Raw genomic sequence first — 24,255 nt, forward strand, 5'->3', positions numbered from 1 at the left:
TGTAACACAACACATGAACAAAATTAATGCACTGTGGTGGCTGTTCTGTCCTGGAAACGTGAAATTGTAGTCATTTATGTACTTGCTAATAGTGTTCATGTATGAAGTTATGTTTATATCTGATTATGAAGTTACATTGACATCTGTGTCTTCTGGGTGCTTTACTTACTTGCCGATGTCAAATGGTCTCGTGTTATGCTTGTGATACTTTTTAATTCTGTCCACAGATTTAAGACTCACAAAATCAGTTTCTTGGTCCCTTAACCTCTTGCACCACAACTATGTAGGTGTATTAGATTTTATTTTGCCAGAAAGAATTCTGAAGAGTGTTTGTGCTCCAGCTTTAATCAAAGATTGCTTCATAAATTCTTAAAAAGTTTAGCAAGCTTAGGCACTGCCACTCCTCTTTAGCCATATCTCAGTTGTATTTTTCTTTCATTGTTGGTCTTATCCATCTTTCCCAGTTCTTTCTCTTCAGCTGATGTGAAACTTTCTTTTGTTAACACTTCACGTACTGAAGATGTCAGAAATGAGGATTGGCTTCTCTTGCATCGAAAGTGGGAGTTGATTTCATGCCACTTTGTGCAGATTTGCAGAACAAATCTAAAAGACTTCCAGGAGTGAAAATGGACTTGGATGTGAAAGGTTACTTCTGAGGTGAGGCATGTGATTTTATCTTTAGATCAACGACTTATTGTCTAAGGATGAAACAATTACCTACATTAATTATAAGTTTATGGCCTTATTGGCTGGGAGTCTTTCTTTGCCCCCCCTCCTCCCTGATGGAAGTTTTTCTACATGATGCCATTTTAGTGACCTACATCTATGAAAATACAATTGACTCGGCCAGAAATGGGGCATGGGACCATGCAATCTGGAGGCAGTGGCGCTTACTATTAGATAAGGGAGCCAAAAGGAATCCTGGTACAAGATGTATTGTTAAGAAAAGGTCTGTATTGTTGCAAGTCTGTGGAGTTGTGCAAAGCTTCTGAAAAGTTACTCAATTGGAAAAATTCCTGTGGCAAGGTCCCTCATTTAATATTTTCAGAGTACAGTTGAGCAAACTTGGCCAAAGAGTTTAAATTACTAAACTCCAGTGTTTTACCCATTTGCTCTATACTGGAATATACAGGCTTATTTTTAACATTTGGTATTAAGAAGGCAAACACACATTTGTTAGGAATTTTTTCTGTCAGGCGAATGACTTTGGAGGTGCACTAAATGAATGTTACATTGTATAGCCATTTCCACTAATCGTAGATAGCCCATCAAATATCAAAATTGCACTTTGACTTGGTAATTGGCAATAAACACATTTTTATATGTGAGGGGAAATGTAGTAAACCACTGATAAAATGAGCTCCATTTGTTGAAGCAGCACAATATCCCTGGATAGGCATTATTCAGTCCATTGACTTTGAATTGTGCCTGCCACATATGATCAGTGGTGGCAGTGCAGGCTAGAACAGTTGTTGGTTCGCTACTTCATCCATCCTCCCTCCCATGCAAAAGCTCAAACCAAGATGGGTCACTGCAAAAATCCACTTGTCACAATTGCAGACAAAGCGTTATTATTTGTTATCTTTTCACACATTTTTACAAATTATGCAGTTCATTGTAAAAGAGAGATTGTGAATGGATCTCCAGTAGGTCTCAGGTTTCTTCAGAGAATTACTGGAGTTGTAGTACTGAACACCTGATAGAAAGCCTTACCAGCATGATCATCTTTAGGGTTTTCCATTAATACTTTTTTTAACATGTTGCTGTAAAACAGCTTCAGTTGTCATGTTGTGGATATCACATTTCTGCCTTAGTTTTCTATGACTAGTGTAGCTTAAATTTATGGAGGAAGAACTCGAGGATGCCTGGGTCATAATTTGTCCAGTGGTACATCAAAACCTAAAGAAAACACAAAGTTGGAATAAAATTTTATGCTAATCCTGTATAAAGGGGCAGATTTAATTTTTTTGTTCTTTAATTTTGCAAGCTCTGAAAAGTGTTAAGTTATTTGAGTGAGTGGTATATGGTTGCTTTCTGAACACAGTAAGCTTATTCACTCTCATAATGTTTTACTTTATTTGTATAATATAAAGCTGGTGACACATTTATGTGTAACTCTAATCTGTAACAATAGTGGAAACTCCTTGATGGAACAATATTTAAAATGAGGGAAATCAATCACCACCCACCTAGAGTAGACTGATGGGTAAAGCTTAGAAACACAATAGAAAACAGTATTCAGACTAGCTTTCAAGCTCCTATCGTGTGTACACAAGCCCATGAAGTTAACTGCAATCTGGACATTCTTTAATGTAGGTCCTCAGCATTTTTCCAGAATGAACCAGTCGTGGTTTAGTATTGTATTGCTGTCTTTACTCATATCTGTACCCAATTACCCTGCTTTATATCAGTGACAATAATCAGTTTTGAAATTCACAATCGCAAGGATAAGTCTTCACACCAAGTGGTAGCAGGAGAAAAAGCAAAGGATGTGGTAATGCATAAGGTTTTGGAGCCAGTGGCTTCTTATGGCAGAACGGTTAAAGGGAAAGAAAAAGAAATGACAGAGGACTGGCAACTTTTAGGAAATTGGGAAAGTTACAGAAGAGTTACTCAGTTTGGAAAAATGGACTCCCCAAGGATCTGTATTGGCTCCACTGCTTTTTAATGTTTGTCAGTGACATGATAGACACTGAGTCAAGTAAGTTTTGCTACGTTGATTACATGGCTATAGCTACTCAAAGAAAATGGCTAGAAGATGGTGAAAGAACTCTTAACTGCTGACCTAGAAGTACTTAACCAGTACTACAAAAAATGGAGACTGTGCCCAAACCCAAATAAAACGGAGACCTGTGCCATCCATTTAAATAACAGACTAGCAGACAGAGAACTAAATATTACTTTCTGTGGAAAACGAATTAAACATAACAAATTTCCCAAATATTTAGGCATAACTTGACAGGTCACTTACCTTCAAGAAACACCTGGAACTAACTTGCCAGAAATAGAAAACCCGTAACATCATCATCCAGAGATTAGCAGGTACCACATGGGGAGCAGATGCAAATACACTACGTGTTGCAGCAATATCACAAGTCTATTCCGTGGCAAGTACTATGCCCCTGTGTGGGGTAGGAGTGCCCATGTAAAGAAGATTGACACCCAGATCAATGAAGCCATGAGGACAATAACAGGGACACTAAAAGTCAACACCTAGAATGGCTTCATGTCCTCTCAAACATCACTCCACCTGAAATCCGTAGACAGCAGGCAACAATTCAGGAATGGCAAAAAATAAATCGTGCAGATAAGGCAAGAGTACTACTGATACACAAAGTACTACATGACCGCTGTCAATATCGCCTTAAATCAAGAGCACCAATATGGGAAGACAGAACACTTGCCCAAGGAAATACCTATGACTGCCACATATCCTCGAAAATCAAGTGGAACAATAGTGACATTAACTGACCCAATATAGGGGACCTCTGCCAACAACTCGCAGGAATGCAGCTTCCTCGTAAAATCTGGTGACAGCTTAACCATATGAGAACTGCACACACAAGAACTAAATCCATGCTGTACAAATGGGGCACCAGTGATAACACAATGTGTGACTGAAACTGATGAACAAACATTCCAACATCTAGTGCAAGATTGCCCACTGCGAAGATTCTGTGGTGACTGGAGAGACTTGGTGGAGGCCAGCCCTGCTGCTATTAAATGGCTGTCACATTTGGACACAATTTTTTGACAAATTGTAGCTGTGATTATATTTCAACTTTGCTCAGATTTAATAATGACTGGTGTTCTGTTTATATTATTTTGTGTGTGTGTGTGTGTGTTTATATTTTTATGTTATGTAAATTTATGATGTCAATACCGCACTTGCTCTGGTAAAGCCATACGATAAATAAAAAGGCGTTGGACTCCTAAGGTGTCTTTTTGGACAGATCAGCAATACCAGTATCTGATGTGATGGCTCAGGAAACCTTCCTTTGAATTAGGCTGATGAAACAATTATGGCCAATGAAGGCTGAGGTAAGGAAGGTGATGCGTATGAAAAAATAAATTTGCCTTGAATCACAAGGCTATATGGGAGAGAATTTTGACTGTGTAATGTGGCAGTAAATAAAGGGGAAAATTAAACTCTCTACCACAATGTGGAACTAACGAACTACTGCATAAAACATTAAAAGCTCAACATTAAGATTCAGCACCAGAAAGAGGGAAAGTGATGTCTAAATAAAAGTAGGGCTGAATACAAGCTACCAACAATTACACCCAGTTTCTCTCCACCAAAATTTTGTACTTATTACCAATTAACCCTAGTTTATGACTATTCCACCTGACCCTATATTTTTATAGATAATGGGAATTTTTATTGTAGCATATGGAACATGAAGAAGGTGGACGTGATGCAATTCAGAATCTAAATGGGTACCTGGTTCATGGACAAGCAATAAAAGTGGAAGCTGCAACAAGTCGCAAAGGACCTCAGACACCAACAACAAAGATATTTGTTGGAAACCTAACTGACAACACAAAAGCACCTCAGGTGCGAGCATTGTTTGCAAAGTACGGAACAGTTCTGGAATGTGACATCGTGAGAAATTACGGTTTTGTGGTGAGTATGACTCTTGCTATAGTAATTGAATGAATTAAAATTGTTGTGTGTTTAGAGACTAGATTTTTATTTACTTTTTTCAGCATATTGAATCAAATGATAATGTGAACTTGGCCATTAAAGAGTTGAATGGGTACATAGTCGATGGGCAGCCAATGAAGGTCCAGGTGTCCACGAGTAGGGTTCGTCAGCGACCGGGAATGGGAGATCCTGAGCAGTGTTACAGGTAAATCATTTTTGAATTCCTTAATAAAGCATTGTATGATAGTGGATATGCAAATATTACCTAGCATAACGTAACACAGACAGCCATTTCAACTGTGGTTACTTTCACATCTTTGAGATTACCTGTAACATTGAAGACATAGCACATTGTTGAATTTAAATCTACAGCTCAGTTAAACCATAATGTTATGTTGTGTAATGCTTCTGGCAATAAACTTGCTTTTAAAACATGCTAAAGGAATCCGGATATGCCATACTGAAAATTAATTTCATTAAGCCAGATGTGTTTTTAGCATATTTTTCATGTATAACCATAAACTTTCCTGAAACCGAATTAAATTTTGAATTGATTTATGTCCAGGTCATCTCACCAGCATTAATATATTCAGACGTGCTTAATTGGGTCTAACTTTATATGAGAATATAATTAAAATGTCAATTTGTGCCAATCCCAATAAGAGTTTTTATGTAATATATAGTGCAATGGACAGCTGACACTGTATGTTGATCAAATTGGATCTCAACTGGTTATTTTCTCCTTCTGAAACAGTGAAAATTCTAAGCATGTTTGATATTTTTTATTGACTGTCAGAATGCAGGAAATACAAATCCTTTAAAAGATGTATTTCATGTGCTTACTTTCCTTAATATGAATGTGGCATTAGACCCATTCAAAGTTGTAATTACATGTTGCCTAACCCCTCAAGCCAAGAACCTGACCATGTACGTTTGTGCCATTGGTGTCTGCACTGATAACCTGATGATGCACACTCAGGTTGCAGTTTACATGTAGAACTGTATTGCTGGATCATCTGTTAACAGAAGACAGGCTATCTATAACATAAAGATCTTTGTCAGGGAGACAGTGAAGCAGAAGATATTAAGAACTGGGAAGAAAAAAATAGGGTAAATGTCAGTGTGTTGTCATTGTTTACCATGAGGTATGATAGAAAGAAAAGGGATGTCAGGTGCTGCTTCTATGCAGCCAGTGATTTAGACATGAGAGGATGTTAACTGCAGTTTCTACACAGCCAATGAGAGCAGCACACAGACATGTTTTGAAACAGAGATGGAAGAATATAGTCACAATCTCAGATCCAGAATACCATTTCCACAGAAATTGTAATTTAGGAAGAAAGTCAAACATTTGTGACAATGGTTTCAATTTCAGCACTAGAAATGCACTGCCTCTTTCCTTACCCCTTTAGGTATGTGAAACTATTTTCACTGTTTCAGTGCACAATGTATTTTAGTCCATTAAAAAGATTCTGGAAGAGGCAGTTTGAGATGCCTCATGGTATACAATACTGAAAGTTCATTGTGTGTTGTGTTTTTAAACATAGTAAAGATTTTGCATTAACAAATCCTGAAAATTTAATCAACTTTCAGTAAATAACTGCTATGCTGGAACATCCTAAGTATTACATTGCTTTCCTGTAGCAGCCGGATGTAAAAATAATGAAGTCACATTTGCACGTTGTAAAATTACAAATCTGTAATTTTGCAGGTGTGGAAGAGGTGGTCACTGGTCTAAGGAGTGTCCTAAAGCTGGGTAAGTAGTTAGTGTTCAGCTACTATGTAATGAGGCTGTTTATCTCTAAGTTAATTTATGGCTACTTCTAGTTTTGGCATAAGGTACCACCTCCTTAGTTCTGAAGTGAAAATGTTTCAGATACAGTTCATTTGTGTTTTGAGATTGCATAATCCACAATTCTGGACATAAAAATTAGTTGAAATTATTTTACATCAATTTCTCCTCATTAAAACACAGTATAATCCCACACATTTCCGAAATTAGTGTTTTCCCCCATTTGCGAAATTTTATATCTCTCCTGTCAAATTTCCTATATCCACAATGTTACTTTGCACTCAATTTTGCGTCCACATATTCATAAATTTCCTGCGATTTACACTTTATGAAAAGTGTTAGTGGAGAAGAGACTGACATAAAACGACACTCACATGAGTGTCAAGTAGTGTTTACAAGCATAATGTGATTAAGTTCCTCTACACCAGGGTGCTGTACTGGACGAATTAAAACCAGTAAATGTGTAAAAGTTGGGACAATTCATGCCATATCTCCTACTGCTGCCAAACTCTGTGAGGTGGCTGATGGGAGTAACTACATTCATTTGCGTAAAGATATGACCAATCAAAACCATTTCCAAACTGCCCCTAGAGCATATGCAGTTTTGTGATTGTTGTAATCGTCACACCTCTGTTGAATCATATTCATCATGTCTCTTATTTTGGCCACTTGTAGTGCTAGTTGACACCTTCATTCAGTTTGTGTTGCTGAAATGTTTTTGCTTTGAAACACAGCATGAGTTACATATATTTTCATGCTGGGCAAAAGTGTTTCAAGAATGTATTCTTGTTAAGTGTAGTATGTACATATGCATTTTTTGTGGTGTTACACAAAAACAATAAGTGATAGTTTGCATATGTGTGGTTTTCTACATAACTGAGAAGCACAGTACCTGATAACCTCAAAAAGATTACGGCAGTTAAAGTGGTGCCGAACAACACATATGCAAACACCACACAAAATGCTTATGTAAATATTTGCACTTGACATCAAGAAAATTCTCGAAATGTACTGTGCTGAGCATCAAAAAAATAGTTAACTGATGCAGTGTTTCATTATTTATATAATGAATGACAACCGAGGTGTTCCAAATACATAGATTGATACATGAAATTGAGTCAAATGTTTCTAGTTCCCATTTATCAGTTCCTGTTATCAGTGATTTTTATTAGATAATAAACAAGTCCCTAACTAAAGTACGTTAATACCTATTATGTGTATATAAATTAAGTGCGAAAATGCAAGGGGATATCCTATACGTAACTTTTACAGCTTAAAATGTTACCTCCCACATTTTACATTTTCCCGCATTTTCACCATTTTTTCAAGTCCCTAGAAAAGTATTAATGTGGGGTTTCATTGTAGCTGGTAACTTCACCACTATTTGTTCAATCGTCATGCAATACAGTCGTATTTTTAACCATTTTGGAATAGAATAAGAGCAGTGTAACTTAGTAGAAATCTAATACTATTATTACGTTACTGGTTTCTGTTTGCAATGTACTAGAATTTTAAGAAAGTCTTACAAATAGTACGACCACTTTTAAGTGATTATTGCTAATGACTTAAGGATGGCTCTGACCTTTGTAGGTCAGCTTTAAGGTAAAATTGTATTCCAGTATGCCATGACTGCTCATTTTGGACATCAGGTGATTGTAGGTATGCAACAAAAAGTGGTAGCTTTTTTTCTGGGAGGTGTTGTTGTAATGCAGGTTGTAGCATTTTATCTCAGTGGCTTAACAAGACTGGAAACTTCACATAGGAATATCACCAGTGTAGGAAAAAATGGATTGCTGCTTACTGTAAAGAATGCAGATGGGCACAGTTGAGATATTAATTTTAATAATCAACAGCCTCAGTTGAACTGTTTACCTAGAATTTAGCTAGGTTTCAATCGGGATAACCCAACCTTCTTCAGAATAACAGTAACTACCATTTGTCCATAGTGGACATCAAGTTAAAACTACAAATCCATAAATTTTTGTCAGGCTGTAAAAACTTACCTGAAACTGTCTGGACCTCACTTTGTGACTGCGATGAGGCAGCCACGAGTGCTGTACTGGAGTTAGGTACAGCACTCGTGGCTGCCGCATCACGGTCACGAAGTGGGGCCGAGGCAGTTTCAGATAAGTTTGTACAGTCTGGCGATAATCTGTGGATTTATAATTTTAGCTTGACAATGTCCACTATGTACAGAAAGGGCAACAGCCTCAACGGGTGCGGGGCAAAGTCAGGACATGCGGGGACCAAGCAGCAATCGGTATTGTAATTGTCAACTGTTGAAGCTGCGTTGGTAAAGTACCGGAACTTCAAGCGCTGATAGAAAGCACCGAAGCTGAAATCATTATAGGTACAGAAAGCTGGCTGAAGCCAGAGATAAATTCTGCCGAAATTTTTACAAAGGTACAGACGGTGTTTAGAAAGGATAGATTGCATGCAATCGGTGGTGGAGTGTTCGTCTCTGTTAGTAGTAGTTTATCCTGTAGTGAAGTAGAAGTGGATAGTTCCTGTGAATTATTATGTGTGGAGGTTACACTCAACAACCGAGCTAGGTTAATAATTGGCTCCTTTTACCGACCTCCCGACTCAGCAGCATTAGTGCCAGGACAACTGAGAGAAAGTTTGGAATACATTTCACATAAATTTTCTCAGCATGTTATAGTCTTCGGTGGAGATTTCAATTTGCCAGATATCGACTGGGACACTCAGATGTTTAGGACGGGTGGTAGGGACAGAGCATCGAGTGACATTATACTGGGTGCACTATCCGAAAATTACCTCGAGCAATTAAACAGAGAACCGACTCATGGAGATAACATCTTGGACCTACTGATAACAAAGACACCCGAACTTTTCGACTCTGTATGTGCGGAACAGGGAACCAGTGATCATAAGGCTCGTTGCAGCATCCCTGAATATGGAAGTTAATAGGAATATAAAAAAAGGGAGGAAGGTTTATCTGTTTAGCAAGAGTAATAGAAGGCAGATTTCAGACTACCTAACAGATCAAAACGAAAATTTCTGTTCCGACACTGACAATGTTGAGTGTTTATGGAAAAAGTTTAAGGCAATCGTAAAATGTGTTTTAGACAGGTACGTGCCGAGTAAAACTGTGAGGGACGGGAAAAACCCACCATGGTTCAACAACAAAGTTAGGAAACTACTGCGAAAGCAAAGAGAGCTTCACTCCAAGTTTAAACGCATCCAAAACCTCTCAGACAAACAGAAGCTAAATGATGTCAAAGTTAGCGTAAGGAGGGCTATGCGTGAAGCGTTCAGTGAATTCGAAAATAAATTCTATGTACCGACGTGACAGAAAATCCTAGGAAGTTCTGGACTTACGTTAAATCAGTAAGTGGCTCGAAACAGCATATCCAGACACTCCGGGATGATGATGGCATTGAAACGGAGGATGACACGTGTAAAGCTGAAATACTAAACACCTTTTTCCAAAGCTGTTTCACAGAGGAAGACTGCACTGCAGTTCCTTCTCTAAGTCCTCGCACAAACGAAAAAATGGCTGACATCGAAATAAGTGTCCAAGGAATAGAAAAGCAACTGGAATCACTCAACAGAGGAAAGTCCACTGGACCTGACGGGATACCAATTCGATTCTACACAGAGTACGCGAAAGAACTTGCCCCCCTTCTAACAGCCGTGTACCGCAAGTCTCTAGAGTAACGGAGGGTTCCAAATGATTGGAAAAGAGCACAGGTAGTCCCAGTCTTCAAGAAGGGTCGTCGAGCAGATGCGCAAAACTATAGACCTATATCTCTGACGTCGATGTGTTGTAGAATTTTAGAACATGTTTTTTGCTAGAGTATCATGTCGTTTTTGGAAACCCAGAATCTACTATGTAGGAATCAACATGGATTACGGAAACAGCGATCGTGTGAGACCCAACTCGCTTTATTTGTTCATGGGACCCAGAAAATATTAGATACAGGCTCCCAGGTAGATGCTATTTTTCTTGACTTCCGGAAGGCGTTGTTACAGTTTCGCACTGTCGCCTGATAAACAAAGTAAGAGCCTACGGAATATCAGACCAACTGTGTGGCTGGATTGAAGAGTTTTTAGCAAACAGAACACAGCATATTGTTATCAATGGAGAGACGTCTACAGACGTTAAAGTAACCTCTGGCGTGCCACAGGGGAGTGTTATGGGACCATTGCTTTCCACAATATATATAAATGACCTAGTAGATAGTGTCGGAAGTTCCATGCGGCTTTTCGCGGATGATGCTGTAGTATACAGAGAAGTTGCAGCATTAGAAAATTGTAGCGAAATGCAGGAAGATCTGCAGCGGATAGGCACTTGGTGCAGGGAGTGGCAACTGTCCCTTAACATAGACAAATGAAATGTATTGCGAATACATAGAAAGCAGGATCCTTTATTGTATGATTATATGATAGCAGAACAAACACTGGTAGCAGTTACTTCTGTAAAATATGTGGGAGTATGCGTGCGGAACGATTTGAAGTGGAATGATCATATAAAATTAATTGTTGGTAAGGCGGGTACCAGGTTGAGATTCATTGGGAGAGTGCTTAGAAAATGTAGTCCATCAACAAAGGAGGTGGCTTACAAAACACTCGTTCGACCTGTACTTGAGTATTGCTCATCAGTGTGGGATCTGTACCAGATTGGGTTGACGGAGGAGATAGAGATGATCCAAAGAAGAGCGGCGCGTTTCGTCACAGGGTTATTTGGTAACCGTGATAGCGTTACGGAGATGTTTAATAAACTCAAGTGGCAGACTCTGCAAGAGAGGCGCTCTGCATCGCGGTGTAGCTTGCTCGCCAGGTTTCGAGATGGTGCGTTTCTGGATGAGGTATCGAATATATTGCTTCCCCCTACTTATACCTCCCGAGGAGATCACGAATGTAAAATTAGAGAGATTAGAGCGCGCACGGAGGCTTTCAGACAGTCGTTCTTCCCCCGAACCATACGTGACTGGAACAGGAAAGGGAGGTAATGACAGTGGCACGTAAAGTGCCCTCCACCACACACCGTTGGGTGGCTTGCGGAGTATAAATTTAGATCTAGATGTATGGATAAACTGTAGTTAACTGTTATTCTGAAGGAGATTGGGTTGTCCTGACTGAAACTTAGGTAAATTCTAGGTAAACGGTGCAACTAAGGCTGTTGATAATTAAAATTTATATTTATAGAGTTGCTTATAGGGCTGCAAAATGTTGAAGATACAGTTGATACACAAAGCTTTTGGCTGCGGCAGCTTTCGTCAGCAGAGGGACACACACACACACACACACACACACACACACACACACACACACACACACACACACACACACCATTCATGCAAATAAGACTGACAGCTCAGGCCAGAAATTATGGTAATGTGTGCTTGCTTGTGTGTATAAATGGTGTGTTTCTCGTTTTCCTCTCTGCTGATTAAGGCTGTGGCCGAAAACTTTGTGTAATTCTGTTAACTGTACCTACATGCAACTTGTCTCCTTTACGGTTGATAGCAATCTTATATTTCCGACATTGTTGGCTTAACATAAATACAAATTTCCTATGCATGTCTTACATGTTAATTTCATTCACTCTTTTCTTTGTGCTATAGTAAAGCCATTCTGGGTGGTCAGTTTGTCTGCACACCTGTGCCCACCAAATGTAACTTGCTGCCACTGCCACTTTTAACAAGCTGCAGACACTTGCAGTTATTATGTGCAGTGTTTTGATAATATGCTTACATCAGTGATTTGGATTTAAAAGTCCAGAAATTTTTAAATTTAAAGCATGTCAACAAAACTTGCAAAACTTACACAAGTTAAACAATATAAAAGTTAAGTGAAGTGTGCTTTCAGTGTTTCACTTATGCTAAGACAACCAGTCTCCAGACTGGCGTATTGGAGCATTTCCACCTATTCTGTCAGGGTTTCTATTTATTTTTCCCTTTTGTGAATTTCTCTTTTGCCTTCGCGAACTTGATTTCATGTGGTTTGCCGGCCCTACCTGTAGGCTCCTGAAGCAAGTTAGATTTTTGTCAGAAGCTGGTACAGATAGCCTGGGAGTTTGTAGTTTAACCTGGTTCGAATGTGCTGTGTGTGGGTGGTTAGGTTGCAAGCCCATGCACACATGCAAAAAAACGGAAAAGTATCCAGTGGTATCTGGTTATTGTAGGTTTAACTTAATATCTGTTCAGGTGTTGCTCTGTCACTGAGATGAAATTTTTAAACCACTGAGATTGATGCCTTATTTTTTATTTGCATCATACCACTTTTATTTACCTTTCAAGTCTGAACTTATTATTCACGCTGTTGTTATATTTTATAAAATGTTGCTAAACAACTTCATGTAAGTTAAATGAACACTTTTGGATGTTCTGTTAGCTACGACATCTAGGACTCGACCTCAACACATCTGATAGAAAAGTGGAGATGGTAGCACTGCTAGCTTAGGGTATCGTAGATTCTTTTCTTGAAGATGAAATATGATCCACAAGTATAGTTATGTATTTTATATTAGGTTAAAATAGGTCATACTTGAGGGTTAACAGAAGTAAATTTTTCTTTGCTATTAACAAATATTTCATCAGCTTGTATATAGTCTTCGTCTTTTTTATTTTCCAGGTTAGGACCTGACAGGAATGGTTTCAGAGGCCCTATTTTTGGCAGAGAACCATATCCTCCTCCACCACCTCCACCATTTCTGCGTGACAGAATGATGGGCAGATTTGGAATGAGGGTAAATACCACTTAATTGCATAAAACACTGTTAGAGAACATTATGATCTTGTGCTGAAATTTCACACTCTTCGTTGTTCACAGGACCCCTTGTATGACGGTTTCTATGACAGAAACAGATTTGAAGATTCACCACGCGACATGTTCGAGCGCAGGTTCCCCCCTCTTCCTCCTCGTGACTTGGGACCATCACTTCGTGGCAGAGAATTTTTACCCCCACCACCACTTCCTCCCAGGCCAAGGGATGCTCTCCCTCCACCACCTCCCATTGGGCTGCGAGGACCTGTTGGATCTGTTAGAGATTCACCAGTTTATGATCGCCCAAGTTCAGAGTATAGTATTTTCAGTCGGCGATCACCATCATCATCTGCTGTTCCACCAAGTCGATTTAGGTAAGAGAATTCTCTATAGTATGTTGTGTAACACCCACTGCAGAATGTATTCGTGCAGTGAAGGTTTGAGTGGAAACTGTTGTGAATGCATGAGCAGTTTTTAGGTTTTCTAAAAACTGTAACTGAAACTATTTTCTAATGTCAGTGGACCATTCATGAAAGTCCAGTGTATAGTGCACCATGTGAGTTTTTAAAACCTGAACAGTTGCTTTATTACTGTCAGGAATACATGTAAAGAATAGAAAAGGTAATAGGCACTGGGGAAAAAATTTGCAACAGATCTTTTTATACAAAACACTCAAATACTTGTGCCTCAAGTAATTCGTATTACTCTAGTGTGTGTGTGTGAACACACAAGTCTTAATCCAAGCCTTAGATATTTTAGCTCTTGTACAGTAAAAACTTTGCCTCAGCTAGATGCAACCATTTGCTTGTGAAATTTTCAGTTTGATATTTCTGGAAAAATACTCCCTAGGTTTTTTAGGCTTGATGACAGACCCATGAAATCATCACATGTGTTCATTTAATTTGATAGTGTTCAATAAGCTTTGTATATTGTTTGAAAATTGTGTGAAGAGTATTGTACAGTGCATGGCATAAAGACAGTGTTTGAATACCTAAATGATACACTCTGACTCATTACATGTGTGTACTTAATGCATTTAACAAGATCAGTGTTTCTGTATGGAGCCTTTACATGTTTTTATATTAGTTATTATACATAACAAAGTATTTTTGTGTTTGAAGGTAAAACGTAATACACCTACATTAGAAATATCTATTGTAATAATAATTCTGCACAGGTTGGTGTACAATTTTGCTGTTTTGTGAGTACAGTGTGCTTTGTATGTGGAGTAGTAGTTTGGCTCCTAAAGACTTTGCTCTTTGTTGAGATTATTTACTCTTCAATGAAAAATAATTGCCAAAAGAAAAATATTCATCTTGTATTTCTTAAAATAATTTCAAAATGGACATACCTGCATAAGGGTAAATACTCACTTTTTGTTTTACATTTCTTTGTTTAAAATCTCGGATTGGTTGCAGTGTGAGCTGAAAGCATGGCAGCATTGTTTTTGGGTAATGAGTATATTCCATTTGGTTTTGTCATTGAATTTTATATGCATATATAAAATTTGAAATATTTAATATGAACTTAACGCTTTACAGTATGTTGTCCACTGTTTGTAATTAATGAATGTAATTTCCACAAATTTCAGTGGTAAGTCATGTCTGAAAATACTGTAGGTCTCAAAAACTCACTACAATTGTCCAGTAGAGGTTCTCATGACATTTTGTTTTAGAGGAATGTAATGCGCTAGATATAAATGCATAAAATATTTACTGAATTTTCAATTTGTGTGATAAGCTTACTGAACAGTAATTTCTGTAGCAGTTATTAAAACTGTGACAGGTTTTCAGGTTAGCATGTCACTGATGGCTTGTCAGTGGTTTAAATATATATTGATGTGCTTGAAGATTGTGCTGAACAGATGCTTATAAAATTTAGGTACTTGATGCTTTGACAACCTTCATAGAGTAGTGGGTTGTTGAGGCACACTCACCAGTTGTGACCTGCAAAAATCTGAGATGGTGTTATATTAGACACCAGGAATAAAACACACACTTGACGTTGGAACCCATATCCTTAGTTCGTTTCTCTTGGAATTTTCACAACAGTCTTGATGCATGTGATAAAAATATACTTAATGTCAGTTGTGGTGGTATCAGTATTTTTAAAAGTAAAGATTTTACATTTTGCTTTCTAAGTGTACTTGTACAAATACACATGTAAACAAATAAGAAATAAAGATACCTAAATTAAAATAACCGTGTTTGTGATGCTTAAATTTGACGTACTGTCTTCGCACACACTTAACCCTGGGCGAGGAAATTAGGCTCTTTTTGAATTGCAGTATTTTCAGGAAGATAGTCACATGCATTTTCAGGACACTGTTGTATGAATTTCCAAGAAATAGTTTTCATTTTTACAGTCATTGCTTACAGTATACCCAGAACCTTAATAGCATGCAGAACAATGCATGTTACTCAGTAATTAGTTTTGTGAAATTGTTATGCATGCAAAGTAGTGAGCATTTTCATAGATGAAGTCTTTGTTGGAGCCTACTTTCCTTGCCTCCATAGTGATCCATTTTTGAGAACTGTAGTTCCTGGATCCATTGGGAGAGTAAAGTTTCTTGAAGTCACTGCAATCTTTGAAGTTAACACAGTTGACTTCTTCACAATAAATCAGTTAAATATGTTAACATACTTCTATGAATCAAAACTACTTCATTGCACATCTGTAAATGTGCAGCTACTATTCAGTTTCTGGTCCTGAAGTCACTTCTTTGAAATTAATATAAAATTTGTGTAGTTTTAACTACACTGCCATTTACTTGCTCAAGTACACATTTTAATCACATTTTGTGGGGAATGCACTAATCAGAAAATGTAAGTTTTGTCCTATGATCAGGGTATTCACTGGCTGGTATAGATGAAAGTTGTGCTGAAATGTGATAGTGGAGTTTGGAAATATTGCAACATTTGAGAAACTAGTCATTGGTTTTTATTCGTAATTTATCAACTATTATCTGGCCCTTTTTTAGTTTTCTCTAAAGTATATGGACAACATAATTGGATTCAAAGCAGGAAAATATGTAGTGAGAGTCTAGTTCATTCTGAAAAAAGTTGTTTCTGAATTTTGTTCGAAGTTTGTATAGTAACATTTTCCCACTGTGATTAAAGATTGAATGGGTTTACATTAACAGTTGTAGTTTGTATCACCCCTTTCATGTTCACTTAAAGCTTATGCTGTAGTGTAGAACTGTCAGAATGGCTTTGTATATTTCAGAGGAGTGATTTTGTTTATCCAGTGGAAGATGCTATCATTTAAACGAAACCGTTATTATAGTGTCTCCGAACTGCATATTATGGCTAACTGCAGTAATGAAAGTGCAGACAAAGCAGTGTGGCTCAATAGATCAGTGTTAATGATACTCACCTTATATAACCAAACACCAAGGCAAGCTTAGACTTTTAGAATACCTACTAAGTTGCTATTAAAATACACATCTGACAAATGTTTGAAAGCTCGGCTCTTTTGTGAATTGGGTAATGTTGTATTGCTAATTGAATTAATGGTAAGGTGCTCTTGTTTACTTTGATAATTTCTGATTTTTTTTTTTTGTCCAGTATGTTCACTGTTCAGAAGGAAGTGACATTGCCTTATATTATACAAAGATGGGAAAAAAATTGCAACACCAAGAAGTTGTGTGACATAAATGAAAACTTGGCATTTTTCTACATCTGAAAAATGTCTCTTCATATTTGATGAGTGACATAAGAAAGGTGGTGGTAGTGTCACTTTGAGGATGCAGATAGTTTGCTTTATATACATACTGTAATGGTCATGGGTGTCAGTTACCTTTGAGATTGGACATGGTGAGTTGGTTAGTCAAGAATGCCTTTGATGGCAGACTCCATAAACAGTCAGTCTGAACGAGGTCACATAAGAGTGCTACGAGAAGCTGGATGATCCTGCGATACTGTAGAGGGAACTGGCAGCAGCGATCACGAGAATGTACGCTTGCAAGAAGACTGGGCTGCAGACAGCCATGTGGCACCAGAGGCAAGACCATTGTGTTGGGCATGTGGTTCTGGCGCATCATACTGCATCTGCAATGGCAAATTCAGCAGCAGTTGGCATCACAGTGATGCAACGCATTGTTACAAACCAGTTACTTCGAGGACAGCTCCAAGGTAGACATCCTGTAGCATGCATTTGACTGGATCCAAACCACTGCCATTTGCGATTTAGTGATGTAAAGTGAGAAGTCATTGGAGAACAGGGTGGAGGTATATTGTATCTTCTGACGGCAGCTGGTTCAGCTTTGGTGCCAATGCTGGTTGTGTCTTGGTTAGGAAGAGGTCAGTTGAGTCTGCAAATTTGTACGCCAATCTGGTGATTTCTGCTGTTGCGCTGTCACTCATGAACAGCATTCCAGGGGGTGTTTCTGAACAGGATAATGCTCACCCCCTATCACTCTTGTAACCAAACATGCTCTAGAGTGAGTTGACATGTTGCCTTGGTGTGTTTGATCCCCAAATCTGTCTCCAGTAAGACACCCCCAGTGTCATCCACAAGCAGCATTAACCATCCCTGCATTGGCCAACTTCTTAAGTGCAACAAATGTGGCACTCCATCTCACAAACTGACATTCGGCACCTGTACAACTCTATACATGCGCATTTGCATGCTTGCATTCAACATTGCAGCTGCTATACCAGTTATTAATGTACCAGCATTTCACATTTGCAATGGCCTATCATGTGCTTTCGTTAACCTGTGGTCTTGCAATGTTAATCACTTAAAATGTGTTACCTAGACAGAATTTATTCTGAAAATTTCATTGTTATTTTTTGTGTCAATGATGATTGGTTTGTGGCGCATAACCCTCAATTTAAAACTGATTGTATTATTAAATGCTATGATGTGAGCTGTTATATTATTCTGGCAACTTAACTTTATGCAAATCATAGAATTCATTTGTTTCCTGGATTAGAAATTCTGGGAAGTGTGATTGTAATTTACTTCCTAGTATCATTAATGTAAGAAGCAACAGTATCACTCATAATGTGACATGAACTTGAAATATTTTCCAAAGCTCAAAGTGCTTAAGGTAAATAGTATAATTTTTCTCTTACTTTGCAAAATCTTGCTAAGAAAAGCATTAATTGGAATACATGTGGTGGGTTCAGTAGTTTGTCAATAAGTGAGGAAAGTCAAAGTTCACATGTTAAATGTAGTTGGAATGTTAATTTGAGATAGGAAAGAAATGAAGTGGTGTTTAAGCAGTATACTAAAAATATCTTTACTAAATGCCAAAAGCTATGCACATAACATCCACAAGCCAGTATTTTCTTAAAATGGTTTCAGGGAATGAACAGACCATTTAGAATGAATGGAAGGCACAAAAATCGCACTGGGGATTGGAGTTAAAAACCCAGTCTATTGAGTGGCTGGATTAAAATTTCTGACTGACATGGAAAGTGTGGAACATTGGGTCCATAATTTTATAAGGTGTATGTAGGAATGTCTCCAAATGTATACCACATAAAATTGGATCTGCTTACTATTTACCTCCATAAGAACTGTAGCAGTATGACGGAGGTGATATGGAGGATGAAATACAAACAGCATACCAATTCTCTATGTTAACACTGATTAAAATGAAATGTAGGCATTAACAGTTTAAAACTAGGTATTTTAAGAACATATCAGTACCTCGCATTTAAGGCAGTATCAGTGTCATGATTGCAGGCAAGATGGGTGCAGAGGTAGAGAAATTAACAGGTGGCCTCAATGTCAAAGGTAATGAAATTTCTCAAGCATTTTCATCATATGAATTGCACGAGTCACCTTCTTTGGGACTTGGGTGCAAGTTACTGCAGCAGAGAAGTACAGAATGGTTGTTAATTGGAAAATCTCACCGCGTGGGAGAACGGAAGCAGTGGAGAAAAATCTTTTTGCATGTTACGCACCTTTGTTGCTGCCTTGAATGCAATAGTTAAACACAGTTGAACTGTTGTGCAAATGCTCACTGGTACAGCATCACCAAAAAAGCTATTAGCTGTTTCACTAAAACTATGGAAATAATTTATCCTCTAGACTTTTGACGCCAGATGGAAGAGTCGTGCGATCACTTACGAAGAAACTAAGTTAAACTTGGTAGTGAGGATCAAGATGGTGGTGGTGATTTGCTTGTAACAGTGGGAGATTTTTTCATGGTTGCTTCTAGCCAGAAATAGTAATAACTTGTCACCAAATTATTCTTTAAGAAAGAAGCAGACTACGTATAGTATTCTGATGATGGACAGTATTTAAGGTCTCTTCCATTCCACATCATTTTCATTCTGTTGTTAGTTGAAAGTGACTAATTCTTCTTAAATGCCATTGCATGCTGAATTTGTGATAATTTTGTGTGTGTGTGTGTCCTGACGCTGTTTTCAATTAATTTCCTAGTACCATTGAATTAAACACTAAATCAGAAGTCTGCAAATGTCAGTTTTACTTTGTATTACTTGTAAAAGTATTTCACTTAAGTAAACTGAAATTCCACAGATTGAGTGTACTGCTTAAGTACATCATACACTCTACCAGTAGAACGCACAGCTTTTCCTGCCCTTTCTAATGCTTGGAGGGGTGATTTTGACCCCTTCTACATAACAATGTTCCGAATTGTTGTTTCAAAATTGTATGCAATTTTCATATTTTGGTGCTCTTTACTTTGATATATATGCCACTTAATATACAGAATTGTGAATAAAATGCAACCGAGTACAAATAACATCAGTTATTAAAATTAACTGAAACCTGTAAAACCCAAACAAGACTACGCAAGTGAGGGGTTTACTTAATTGTAATTGCATAGAAAAATGGAACTATTCAAGTTTACAGCAATTTTAGCTAGGTTATACACAATTGACATTTGTATTCTGTTTTCTTGTGCATTTTCTACAAGCCATCTTCACACATACGTTACACTTGTAAGTATTTTTGTTACACTTTCACAGTTTAAGAACTTGAAACGTATGGTGTTTCTGTGCTACCTCATTTTCATTCTTTTCGTCGTTCATGTACAGTGCAAAGTTTCTACATAAGTTGCTGAATAAATTTTTTTGCCCATTAATACCGTAGTAACATGACACAAGTTAATTATTCCATTACAAAGTAAAATAACTGAAGTTTCGGAGTGTATGAAATAAATGTTCGGCATACCAGTAGACAAAATTACAGTATTTCCATAAAGGGATGAGTATGACAACCCTGGGTATTACAGCTGAAACCTACAAAAAAATAATAAGTTGTGTGAAATGCAGTGGTTTTCAGAACATTGAAAATATGTTACAAATGAATAAAACTCATGACAGGAAATGTTACTCCAATCATTGTGTGAAATGTAGTTATGTAAAAACTAAAAAAGGTCATTATGAAACTGAGTGTTCTAGTGTTAAAACAATCACCTAAGATAAACAAATATTAACAGCATATCGGCTTCCATTGAGTGTTAGGGCTGGGTGAAGGGTTCTATTCTTTGTGCTTCACACTCTAAATTATTGAAAAGGGACCGCAATAGGAAGGGTATAATCACAAGGAGTCTAAATGCAAGACCCCCCTTGAAGAAGGTAGGACCTGAAAACCACTTTTCAGAGCATTCTGGATGCATCAGGCCACATTGTTGTGGCACTTAAAACTCCCAAAGTGTGCAAATTTGGGGAAAAAAGCTGTTTTGCAGTTACAAATTATAAAAAAATTTATATTTACAATTAAATTTGTCACCTTGCGTTGTTGTTGTTTTCAGTCCTGAGACTGGTTTGATGCAGTACTCCATGCTACTCTATCCTGTGCAAGCTTCATCTCCCAGTACATACTGCAACCTGCATCCTTCTGAATCTGCTTAGTGTATTCATCTCTTGGTCTCCCTCTACGATTTTTATCCTCCACACTGCCTTCCAATACTAATTCGGTGATCCCTTGATGCCTCAACACATGTCCTACCAACCTATCCCTTCTTCTAGTTGAGTTGTGCCACAAACTTCTCTTCTCCCCAATCCTATTCAATAATTCATTAGTTATGTGATCTACCCATCTAACCTTCAGCATTCTTCTGTAGCACCACATTTCGAAAGCTTCTATTCTCTTCTTGACCAAACTATTTATTGTCCATGTTTCACTTCCATACATGGCTACACTCCATACAAATACTTTCAGAAATGACTTCCTGACACTTGAATCTATACTCAATGTTAACAAATTTCTCTTCTTCAGAAACACTTTCCTTGCCATTGCCAGTCTACATTTTATATCCTCTCTACTTCGACCATCATCAGTTATTTTGCTCCCCAAATAGCAAAATTTCTTTACTACTTTAAGTATGTCATTTCCTAATCCAATTTCCTCAGTATCACCCGACTTAATTCGACTACATTCCATTATCCTAGTTTTGCTTTTTTTTGGTGTTCCATCTTATACCCTCCTGTCAAGACACTGTCCATTCCGTTCAGCTGCTCTTCCAGTTCCTTTGCTGTCTCTGGCAGAATTACAATGTCATCGGTGAACCTCAAAGTTTTTATTTATTCTCCATGGATTTTAATACCTACTCCGAATTTTTCTTTTGTTTCCTTCACTGGTTGCTCAATATACCGATTGAATAATATCGGGGATAGGCTACAACCCTGTCTCACTCCCTTTCCAACCACTGCTTCTCTTTCATGTCCCTCGATTCTTATAACTGCCATCTGGTTCCTGTACAAATTGTAAATAGCCTTTCGCTCCCTGTATTTTACCCCTGCCACCTTCAGAATTTGAAAGAGCGTATTCCAGTCAACATTGTGAAAAGCTTTCTCTAAGTCTACAAATGCTAGAAACTTAGATTTGCCTTTCCTTAATCTAGCTTCTAAGATAAGTTGTAGGGTCAGTATTGCCTCACGTGTTCCAAAATTTCTACGGAATCCAAACTGATCTTCTCCGAGGTCGGATTTTACTAGTTTTTCCATTCGTCTGTAAAGAATTCGCGTTAGTATTTTGCAGTTGTGACTTATTAAACTGATAGTTCGGTAATTTCCACATTTGTCAGCACCTGCTTTCTTTGGGATTGGAATTATTATATTCTTCTTGAAGTCTGAGGGTATTTCGCCTGTTTCATACATCTTGCTCACCAGATGGTAGAGGTTTGTCATGACTGGCTCTCCCAAGGCCATCAGTAGTTCTAATGGAATGTTGTCTACTCCCGGGGCCTTGTTTCGACTCAGGTCTTTCAGTGCTCTGTCAAACTCTTCACGCAGTATCTTATCTCCCATTTCATCTTCATCTACATCCTCTTCCATTTCCATAATATTGTCCTCAAGTACATCGTCCTTGTATAAACCCTCTATATACTCCTTCCACCTTTCTGCCTTCCCTTCTTTGCTAAGAACTGGGTTGCCATCTGAGCTCTTGATATTCATACAAATGGTTCTCTTCTCTCCAAAGGTCTCTTTAATTTTCCTGTAGGCTGTATCTATCTTATCCCTAGTGAGGTAAGCCTCTACAATCCTTACATTTGTCCTTTAGCCATGCCTGCTTAGCCATTTTGCACTTCCTGTCAATCTCATTTTTGAGACGTTTGTATTCTTTTTTCCTGCTTCATCTACTGCATTTTTATATTTTCTCCTTTCATCAATTAAATTCAATATTTCTTCTGTCACCCAAGGATTTCTACTAGCCCTCGTCTTTTTACATATTTGAATCTCTGTTGCCTTCACTACTTCATCTCTCAAAGTTACCCATTCTTCTTCTTCTACTTTATTTCTTTCCCCCATTCCTATCCATTGTTCCCTTATGCTCTCCCTGAAACTCGGTACAACCTCTGGTTTAGTCAGTTTATTGAGGTCCCATCTCCTTAAATTCCCACCTTTTTGCAGTTTCTTCAGTTTTAATCTACAGTTCATAACCAATAGATTGTAGTCAGAATCCACATCTGTCCCTGGAAATGTCTTAAAATTTAAAAGCTGGTTCCTAAATCGGTCTTACCATTATATAATCTATCTGATACATTTTAGTATCTCCAGGATTCTTCCAGGTATACAACCTTCTTTTATGATTCTTGAACCAAGTGTTAGCTATGATTAAGTTATGCTCTGTGCAAAATTCTACAAGGCGGCTTCCTCTTTCATTCCTTCCCCCCAATCCATATTCACCTACTATGTTTCCTTCTCTCCCTTTTCCTACTGCCGAATTCCAGTCACCCATGACTATTAAATTTTCGTCTCCCTTCACAATCTGAATAATTTCTTTTATTTCATCATACATTTCTTCAATTTCTTCGTCATATGCAGAGCTAGTTGGCATATAAACTTGTACTACTGTAGTAGGCGTGAGCTTTGCATCTATCTTGGTCACAATGCGTTCGCTATGTGTATGATTCTTTATTCTGTACTAAACAACAAAAACTGTTTCAAATTGAATAGTTTTTAAAGTAAATTGTGCTTGATTTTTGTTGGAAATGCAAATACAATAAACTCTAGATTGTCTGCAGTAATTAGGGATTTGAAAACTGTGGATAATGGAATTCTGCAAATAACCTACAATTAAAGTACACAGATTAATTATAGAATCATAATTTAAAAATGCTTTTTAGTAAGTAAAATCCAATTTTGCAACCCAATCTCCCATTACCTTACACTAATGCAGTTCATCTCGGGCAGCGTTCGAGCAGCGCGTTGTTTGGTACACTCATATTGTAACAGATTATCGCTCGTGTGCGACTGGTCCTAACTTAATGGGAAGTTTTCAGCAGCAGGAAGTACAAAAATTTAATCTGGCAAACATCTGCAACTGAGGAACTGCTTGAAACCATTTCCTTCAGAATAATACCCTTCAAAAATTTTTGCGTAGGTATTTTGTTGTCAAGTAATGTGGGCAAAGCTGCGATGGGTAAATTGCTATTTGATTATAAAGCTTTTTGCAGGGAAGAGTAAAGGAAAAATGTTTTGAACACATCAGGCTGTTAAGATCAGTTAAAAAAACCATAAATTCCAGTAAACTAGCTGTTCAACTACACTGCAGTATTAACATTAAGTAATGTGGACTACATTTTGTAACAAATATTTACTTACCATCATTCCTTTGCTTTTAAAACCAGACAATATTCATGAATTGCCTTGAACAC

The 24,255-nt window shown here is 37.8% G+C and overlaps 1 protein-coding gene across 3 annotated transcripts in view; it reads left to right on the forward strand.

The window, feature by feature from the left end:
• LOC126237359 (RNA-binding protein lark) overlaps positions 1-24,255 on the forward strand; it is a 128,938-nt gene that overhangs the window by 13,074 nt on the left and 91,609 nt on the right. For all 3 annotated transcript variants that reach the window (XM_049947427.1, XM_049947426.1, XM_049947428.1), the window contains exons 3-7: positions 4,391-4,627; positions 4,711-4,853; positions 6,360-6,404; positions 13,041-13,155; positions 13,239-13,546. In XM_049947427.1, coding sequence (XP_049803384.1) covers positions 4,391-4,627; positions 4,711-4,853; positions 6,360-6,404; positions 13,041-13,155; positions 13,239-13,546 — 848 coding nt within the window. The remainder of the gene's footprint in view (positions 1-4,390; positions 4,628-4,710; positions 4,854-6,359; positions 6,405-13,040; positions 13,156-13,238; positions 13,547-24,255) is intronic.

Source organism: Schistocerca nitens, chromosome 2 (assembly GCF_023898315.1).
Source record: "Schistocerca nitens isolate TAMUIC-IGC-003100 chromosome 2, iqSchNite1.1, whole genome shotgun sequence".
Taxonomy (NCBI): Eukaryota; Metazoa; Arthropoda; class Insecta; order Orthoptera; family Acrididae; genus Schistocerca; species Schistocerca nitens.